This window comes from Hipposideros armiger, unplaced genomic scaffold (genome assembly GCF_001890085.2).
Source record: "Hipposideros armiger isolate ML-2016 unplaced genomic scaffold, ASM189008v1 scaffold_8, whole genome shotgun sequence".
NCBI classification, from domain to species: Eukaryota; Metazoa; Chordata; class Mammalia; order Chiroptera; family Hipposideridae; genus Hipposideros; species Hipposideros armiger.
Window position 1 is genome coordinate 4,806,385 of NW_017731358.1, and position 9,502 is coordinate 4,815,886.

The 9,502-nt window shown below is 46.7% G+C and overlaps 1 protein-coding gene across 2 annotated transcripts in view; it reads right to left on the reverse strand.

Annotated features, from left to right (window-relative positions):
- Nucleotides 1-4,079: 4,079 nt before the first annotated feature.
- Nucleotides 4,080-9,502, reverse strand: part of UMPS (uridine monophosphate synthetase) — a 26,667-nt gene continuing 21,244 nt past the window's right edge. Inside the window, exon 6 of one of the 2 annotated variants that reach the window (XM_019652259.1) lies at nucleotides 4,080-8,969. In XM_019652259.1, the coding sequence (XP_019507804.1) occupies nucleotides 8,800-8,969 (170 nt within the window). In that variant the 3' untranslated portion in view covers nucleotides 4,080-8,799. The remainder of the gene's footprint in view (nucleotides 8,970-9,502) is intronic. The other variant, XM_019652266.1, reaches the window with a different exon arrangement.

Genomic DNA, 9,502 nt, shown 5'->3' on the forward strand with positions numbered 1-9,502 from the left:
GAAGTGCTGAAAAGGCTATGTGAAAAAGTTAAGATGACCTGAACTCTTTGCCAATTCATGGCTCTTGCATCACAATGCACCAGCTCACATGGCATTGCCTGAGGGAGTTTTTAGCCAGTAATGAAATAATTGTATTGGAACACCCTCCCTACTCACCTGATCTGGCCCCCAATGACTTCTTTCTTTACCCGAAGAGAAAGGAAATATTGAAAGGAAGACAGTTTGGTGACATTCAGGACATCAAGGGTAATACGACAACAGCTTTGATGGCCATTCCAGAAAGAGTTCCAAAATTGCTTTGAAGGGTGGACTAGGCGCTGGTGTCAGCGCATAGCTTCCCAAGGGGAGTACTTCAAAGGTGACCATAGTGATATTCAGCAATGAGATATGTAGCGCTTTTTATAGGATGAGTTCACAAACTTAATTGTCAGTCCTCGTATATTCCCTATGCTATACTTTACATCCCCATGATAGTGTTGCTCTTTTTATAAGGACTGGGGACTCTCATTCAGTTTGGTTGGCTAGTGCTTAGTCATACTAAAGTAACTAACGGTCACCTCTTCTGGGAAGACACTTTTTTTTTTAATTTGCTTAATTAAGATCAAAGTTTAAGGTTGATTATCACAGAACACTGGGATAAATTTTAGGTAACAGCCAACAGATGGGGAGATCAGAGGGGAAGAGAGGTCCTAGTCTCTGTTCCAAAGACACTTGTTAACTGAATAGCTCTTCCCTGTGGAGGGCTATCAGCTGCGGGAGAAGGGCAGCCTGGTGCACTCAGCCCCAGCCGGGCTTGGTGATGAGCTGAGAGGAGCTGGTGGAGAACAGGAGGAAGATGGCAGCAGCTTGGATGAAACTCGGGAGGTAAGTGTTGGGCCTGTGTGTCTGAGGTGCCTGAGGAAACTTGTGGGGATGTGTCGAGCCAGCACTGGAGATGCAGGCAGGACACGCACACGCTGAGCGGGCTCTGCCCCCGGGATTTAGTTGCGGCTTTTAGATGCCTGTGGATGAGACATTCCGGTCCCTGTCACCTGGGTCAGCAGGCTGAGGAGGCTTAGCGAGGTCCCCCAACCTGGCTTCTGTACTCCTCGTCTCCCCATCCCAGTTCAGGGTCTACAGATTTCTTAGTCGGGACATGGTTCCATCCAAACCTTCAGACCCTCACGGGGAGATTGAGAAGTGAAAAAAGGAGAACGAGAGAAGCTTGAAAGAAGGTTCAGCTGACTGTGGTGCTGGTTAAGCGAGAGCTATGCCTAAAGGATTGTCCTTTTCAGTCCCCAAGGCTCCTCCTGTTGAACTTGTGGCTTTGGGAGGGGCTCTCCGACTGTCACTGCCCACCTAGTCCAATCTGATACAGCTGCCTCCAAAGTGGGCTGAGTGATGGGTCCCGATGAGGCCTTCATATGCAGTTTGTTTCTCTTGGAGCTCGATGCCGGGAAGCTCTGAGGCTTCATGTGGTCATACAAGGGGACCTGTATAACCTCTTCAGGTGTCTTCATTGTCAGGAAGCTGGGCACTAAACCTACCTCCAGCTCTTGCCGGGATCCTTGTCCTCCACCGAACCCTGCCTTCTCTGCTGCCCCCCACCCCCTGCCCTTTCTCCCACTCCACACGTGGTTTCTAATCCTTCTGACAGATGTCCTGCATAATGTCTTCATTTTAAGTGGCCTCAAATTCTTGTTGTAAAAAGGCAAGGTCTAAATCGTAACTAAGCAAAGGGTCATAAGCCCCAGTGACCTTCTAGGCTAGGAGTATTTCACCTTTTTGCGCCGTGGACCCTTTTTGCATGAACTCTACAGACCCCATGTCACAATACACACTTATAAATATGTAAATAAGGAATGGACTAAAAAGTTGAAACCTATGTATCAGGGCAACTGGATACCACTTGCTGTCTCAGTTTGACTTCACAAATACCCTGGAAGATTCAGCAATGAAAGCTTCATTGCCTACCTGCACGCAACATCAAACCCCTGAGAGTAAAAGCAGCGTCTTCTGTGACCCTCACAATAGGCCTATATGGTATTCAGGGACGGGGTTTCCCCCATTTACAAAGGAGGAAGTTGAGGTCAGTCACACTTGGAATGAGGGTGGACAAGTGTGACCCCAGCTCAGGGATCCCTTCTCTGGTTTGATGCTGTTTCCTCTTCTGGAAAAAGTGTGACTGTTGTTTTCTTATCTCAGAACTCTAAGGTATAATTAGGGAGTCACCTGAGTGTCTGCCTTGAGGGCACCTATCTTCACTGAGATAAAATGAAGTACCTCCATGTGCAGACTAAGAAATTATAAAAGGTCTCTTCTTCTTCCTTGTATTTTTTCTCTCGTCCCCATCTTATAAACAATCTCTGGTACATGCATGTTAACCAAAACTCCAGGTACAGTTCAAGGAACTATTATTTAAAATGAGGAAAGATGACAACTGACAGAAATTCCATGATTCCTGGCACAAAAATTCAATGCTTTAAAGACTCCTTTCCAAGGAGGTGACAAAGGGGTTGCCCTAGGCAATGGTGCATGGCTTGTTCCCTGGCTAATTCAGCTAGCCCAGTGGCAATGGGATATTTGTATGAGCTGACGTGCTGGTTGGCATTCATGTCCGGCCCGTGGCAAATAAAACAATATTTTAGAAAATCTGCACTGAACAAAACGCTGTCAAATGAGGGTTGTATGGGTCACACGCACCCCATGGTAGAGCTGGGCAAAGGTCCCAGGAGAGACAGGAGGCTGGGGCTGCTTGGTTTTCCCTCCTACCCGCACCGTTCTGAGGGGCTATTTTAAGCTCGAACCATGAGACTGTAGGCTTGATTTGAGTTGGGAGACACCTCCTATTGGATGGACCTGGAGTTTTAAGAGGTGAAGAAGGCAACAGAAGTGAGGAAGAAACGATGCAGCCCAAGAGGATACTACAGGGTTTTGGGGAACTCAGAGGGCAGCAGGATGGCAGAGGTAAGGGAGGGAAGAAGAAAGGATAAAGGATGGTAGGAAATCAAAGACTGACTAGGCTGTTTTTCCCTGAGCAAATTCTAGGAGGTGAGTAAGAATTTTTAGGCCATCCATTCAAGAATGCAAGAAACATAATTTTATGGTTTTTTTGTCTTTTGACTCAACGCTATCTCTACTTCAAGTATCTAGTCAAGTGATGGAGAAAACCAAGCTACTGGGTAAATAGGCACAGTATGTTTTGTTAAACACAAGCATTGCAGGATCCTCCCGACACCCCACCTTGGCGGGCTGCTAAATGCAGGAAGACAATACAGTTATGACATTAGAGGCAGGCTCATGGAGCCACGTCTGTGCACGCTGACACCCGCTAAGACATCGTCGTCCTGATCAGAACCACTTTCCACTGAAATGTCCTTACGTGGTGGTCGAGACACTGCAGGCCCACCGGATCTGTTTCCCAGCTAACTCCCACGCCCTTTTCCGGAAAGTTCAGCTTCTCTGCCACGTCACACTGGAGCCAGAGGAAGCTCAGGCTGCCTCAGGCTCTACCGGACACACGTGGCCTCCAAGTCCACTGCCATGCTCTGTGCTGGGGTGGGGTCTCGGGATGGCCCGCTTTCCTGGCCCCTGCCTGGAAAAGCAAGCCCCAGAGCTCCTCTGCTGTCTGGGCATCTGTTTCTCTCCCTCCTTCCCCGCCGTCCTCCCTCCCTGGGGTTTGGCCTGCGGTGGGGGAGCCAGCATCACAGCCCACCCCAGCATCTGACTGTGGCCGTCCCTCCGCCTCCTGCTCCTCTCTCCAGGCCACAGGAAGACGCCTCCCCCACCCCTTTGGTGGGAAGGAGAGAGGCAAATGTACTTCCAAACCAGTACTCATGCCCAAACCTTGAACTTTAAAAGTGAAAAAATATCCTAATTGTTTTGTTTCTCTGTGTTTCCGTTGTGGCCCTCCTTCCCAGAGGCATGAAGGCCAAGTTTGGGCTTGGAAGGGCTATGGAGAAAACGAAGGGCAAAACATAAAAATAAAAATGGGTAATTTATACAATGCCCAGAATCTAAAAAAAGACATGGTGTCCCACATCCTGTAATCCAAAATAAAAACAGCATTTAATAGAATAGCATTAACTATAGAGTAAATGTAGAGAAGCTCAAGGAATCCTTTTATTTTCCCCCATGCTTTTAAAAGAATGTATCAAATTCCTTCAAAAAACATATTTTGCTATTGTTGCTTCACTGGTCCTCTTAGCCCACGCTTAGTCAGCCAACTGTGTGCTCCAGCACTGATGACATGATAGCATATCCGCCTGTTAAGAGTCGGAGAAAGCAAATTGCAGCAGAGTCCATGGCATTACCCATAGTCGCTGTCAATGACTAATATTGGGCTCACTGTGTCGAAATGCAGTATCCACACAAGAGCCAAGCAGCTGTTTCTTTCAGAGAGCTCATTAAAAGCAGCCAGAGGTGAAGACTGAGAAGGCTGAAGGCAGGCTGATCTTGGTGGAACAGTTTTTGTCTTCCTGGTAACCAGAGCTGGATCTGGGAGGGCTGCAGCACATTGTAAAATGTGTATTTGCTACTGCTGCTTAACAACACATCCCAGAATTCCATGGCATACAATAATAAGCATTGATTATCATGGTCACAGGCTTACAGACCAGCCGGGGCCTCTGTGAATCAGGCTGTGGAAGGCTGGAGTGAACGCTGCTGTACTTTCTTTTATTCTTCTGGGACCTGTGGGTTAACCAGGGCATGTTCTTATGGTAGCAGCAGGAGTGAAAGAGAGGTGAGCAGAAACAGTTTCATCACCTCTACCCACATTCCATTGGCCAAAGCAAGTTATAAGGCCAAGCCCAACATCAGTAGGGTGTGGAAATATTCACCACCTAGAATGGGAGGAACTTCTGAGTCAGGTAGCAAAGTGTACGGATTCAGGGAGGGATAAAGAATCAGGACACTAATAGAATTGCTGCTTCAGTTTTGGCACTTTCTATTGAATCCTGGTAGCAGTGGAAGAATATGTCTCGAGTTGTAACTGATATGAAGACAGGCTGATGTCTCATGATAGTATGGAAGTCCTTTTTGAAAATTAAGTTTAGAAACTAAGTTCCATAATGACCAGGACAATGTATGTCTGGCTCACTTCCTGTGTTCAGTAAATACTTGATTAAATGGTGAAAGAATAATATATGTATTAACGACTTATCTGCATATAGACATAAAGGGGTGAAAGTGACTATATCTGCCTACACAGAAAGGGAGTAAAAAGAGTGTAATAACAAAAATACCAAATTGGAGTCAAGAGACAATTCTAGTCCTTACTCTGCTTGTAATTAGTTCTGCAACCTCGTGCAAATTGTTTCTCAATGGGCCTCAATTTCTTCATCTGTGAAATGGGCTGATTGGATCTCTAAGGCGCTCCCAATTTGTTTCCTAAGATGCTGGGTTATACTAGTCACTTCAGCTGCTGACAGGTCCCGTTTTCTATTGGTTACATTTACTCACAGCTTCCACCTGACGAGCCCTTTAAAGGCATACGCTCAGTGCACCTCACTCACAGGTGACTATGAGAGGGCGCGCTGAAGGGCAGCATGCACCGGGAGCCTAAGAACACTCAGTCAGGCTGCTGCAACCGGAGAGGGGATCATACGGCTGGGTTCATAGTTGGTTATGACAGTCCCTTCTCAGGGTCTGTGGATGTCACTACCTGTCTCCAACCTTCCAGTGTGACAGATGACAGTAGACTACCAGTCTGATTCCTTTTACTTTGCAAGTAGTTTACTCCACTAGATGCTTATACAATTTTTTACCCTTGGAGTTCAGCGATTTTTACAGGATGTGCCTAGGTGCATGCCTTTGTCCAAAACGCCTGCCTAGGACTTAGCGGGCCCCTTTAATCTGCTGACTCAAGGATCTTTTCAAACTGTGGAAATCTTCCTCCGTTATTTCTATAATTTCCTCTCCTCCCCTTATGTCTTCCTATATGCATGGATCTGTCCTCTAAGCCTCTCATCTCCTCCCTCATTATTTCCATTTCCTTATCCCTTTGTTTCGAATTTCGATTCCTTCCACTTGGATCTTCCAGCCCACAAATGTAGTTTGCAAGATTATCATACCATCTTTAAATTTTTCCATCAAGTTCTCAAATGCCAAACTAAAATTTTGTTTTAGTTTTCCAAACAAAAACTTGTGCTGGATTCGTTAGAAACGTTTGCTGCGCTGTGTCATGCAGCAGCAAACCCATGGTTGGTAGGAGTCCCACAGACTCCATCTATGGGTCAGTACTGCACTAACTAGGATGGGCTGGGAAACCTGTTCCTTGGGAGCCGGGATCCAGTTGGCTGGCGCGCGCACACGCACACGCACACACACACACATCTCACCTCACCCCCACCCCCGCGCTGTGAACAGGTGCCTGTACCATCTAGGTCTATACTTGCAGAGCTCTAGAGTAAGAGGAGCTGGACCAAGTTGCTTAGGTTCCCCAGCGTACAAACCGACTGGCTCATAGCCTCAAGTGCTGCAAGAGGCCAGGGGAGTTCTCCACTCCAGTGGTTTTACAAATGCTCTGGGCAGTGTGAAAACTGCTCCCATTTTCCTCACTAGGACCAGGTGTTAGAATGCTTAGAGCGCAGGCTCTGTCAATAGTCCTTGACTGAGAAAGGGCTAATCTAATGCCTCCAAAATACTTCTGTTCTGAATAGCACCCTCACAGGCCCCAGGACAGCCCAAGTTCTCGGTCTGAATCAATTTGTGCTCCAAAGTTTTAGGACTCTAGACTGGGCACTTGCTTAGATGAGAGGTTGCCAGCACTGAGCTTCTTCTCAAGATAAATCAAAAACACCTGAGGCCTCTGTAAGAAATGCAGATTTCCAGGCCAACAACAGCAAGTCTGCTAAAGCATTATCTCTGATGATGGGGCCCAGAGGTCTGCATTTTAAACATGTGCTGGGGTCAGGGGATTCTTTGAGGCTCCTCTGGCCTCCCTTCAAGTTAGAGGGGGCCCTGGGTGAGCTTCAAAACCAGAAGAGACAGTGCCAGCATCCTGGTGTGGCAGTTTACACTTCTAAGGGGAAGGAGTAGATGACTCAGCAAGAGGGAGGCAGACCTCAAGGCCAGCTCAATGCAGAACAAACCTATGACTTGTGGTGTGCAGTGGTTCTCAGAGTGGTCTCTACACCAGCAGCATGAGAACTTGTTGGAATGCAAATTTTTCAAGCCCCAGCCTAGACCTATGCAGTCAGACACTGGGGCTGGGGTCAGCGTCTGATTTAAGACTTCAGGTGACTCTGATGCATGCTGAAGTGTGAGAACCACTGACCAGTGGCCATTAAATGGCCACTGGAGACCCCAGTACATCACTCCAAAGGTCTCTCAGCCTCAAGGTCACCAAGGCTTTGCAGGCACCTAGAGAGATTCCTGTGTTGTTATTCTTCCTCTTCCTCACAGTCAGCTCCCTCAGGGTAGCTCCGAGGGCCACACCTTCCTGTCCCATCCAGTCCTATGCTTTGATAACTTGCCTTGCCTGAAGGGAATTTCTTTGGAGATGCAGCACTGGGACTTCAGAGCAGCAGCTCTTAAGTGCAGACACCAGGAGGGAATGCAGTGTCCCAGGCTTCCCGCTGAGCCACTGGAAGAGCGGGGCAGTCAGGGATGGCAGCCAGCCTGAGGAAACGCCACGTGTCCTTTCATACCTGCCACTGCCTGTAGGAAAGGCCCAGACAAGGGGAAGGCAGATCGTGAGTGTGCTGGTAGAGTCAGAACTGAGCCTTCAAATGCAACTGCTGCCCTGGCCCTGCTCACACAGGGCCTTGTGTAGTGGGGCCATTTCAAAACGGTCATCTGAGCCCACACCCTCCAAGATGCTTCCTGAATAGGCCAAAGAAATATAAAAATGGAAAAAAATCTGTATCAGTACGGGAGAATAGGGGTCATCCAGAAATTCGGAGGAATTTCTGACAGACACTGGGTTGAGGAGAGGGCTATCTAATTGGTTATTGCTCATGTGTGAAGGTGGGGCTTTTGTGGAAAGGCTGACATCCTCGGCTCCACCACAGAAATGTGGTGGAACCCAGAGATATGGACAACACCATTAGCTCCGTTGCTGGGTTCCTTTCTCTTTATTTCTGGTGAAGGCTGACGTCGCTCTCTGTCAGTGACAGGTGGGACAATTAAAGATACTCAAGCAAACTTCCAAATGGAACCTGAAGCCTCTTGATGCTACTGTCTTTTTAAATAAATGGAGGAACAGTTTGCTTATTTGTAATCCCAAGTAAGGCAGTAGGAACCTGGGACTGAGGCCTCTCCGTTTGTTGAAATAAAAACCAGATATTGGCTTCAGGGGCTCAGCTACAGTCATCTTGCCCCTTCCCCATTCTGAACCAGCAGCATTTGGAAACCTGGTGACCACATTTAAGAGGGGAAGGAAGAGTATAGCTAATATTTTAATATTATTTGGGCATCACATTAGACAGAATAAAAGGACACAAGAACTGTACTGGTTTTAGCCTCTTGATGTCCTAAAATTTTCAAGTCACGGCAATTAAAAGAATAAAAAAGTCTGGCTTAGAAATGGGGCGGGGATCCTCAAATGTGGAGGACCTTAACACAGAAGGGACTGTGACTGTCTAACCGACATCAGTCTCACTACAAGAATGCTTGAAAATGAACGTACTACAGCGATAATGCAGTGATTACAAGCTGTTCAGTACTTCCTAAACATGGATAATTCTAGAAGTCATTCCAACACAGAAGAACCCCTGGTAGAACCCAAGCAGTAGTAAAGGCTGCTTATTATCTCCAGCCTGTGCTTCTCAGGAGGCCATGGATCTTCAAGGCCTTCACAAAATGCATCCGAGACACTCAAACGCCAAGTCGACTCAAATAAGCTTCCCAGGCAGCTTTCCTGTACATCTCAGCTGCTTGCAGACGATTAGCAGCTGTTATTATGCCCCGGCCTACAATGATGATATCAGAACCTCGTTTGCCAATTACTTCTTGTGGGCTATTGTACTGTTGGCCGAGATTATCCCCTGCAAAAAAACAGAAGTTACTGTTTAACACAACTCAAAACGTCAGTAAACCTGTCATATGACTTTCCTGAAAAAGTATCTAACCAGCTTTAAGTAAAAATATGCTCTTGTTTTCCATACCCCTCCTATACATAAGTGAGTAAAAGGTGAAGAGACCTCCACAGTGGAGAAAGGAGCTAACCAATGTCTAACTGGAGAGCATGTAGTGTAACAGTATGAAAAAACAAAGAGGTAGATCACCTATACTGCCAAGAAAGGTTCAATACCAAAAAGAAAAGAATAAAAATTGGCCTTACAATTGGGGACAATTTTAGTACACATCTCAGAATCACTGTGACACACTGTTGGAAAAGTACTCCCAGGGCATCTGACTGGACCAGGACCACACACTGAACCTTCCTGCCACACTGAACCTGTAAAGCCAAGTGCTCAGACCACACACAAAGCCTAATCCTTAATTTTGGCTTTTTCATTCTTTTCATGTATTTTTTTTTTTTATTTTTTATTTTTATTTTTTATTTTTTTTTTAAATT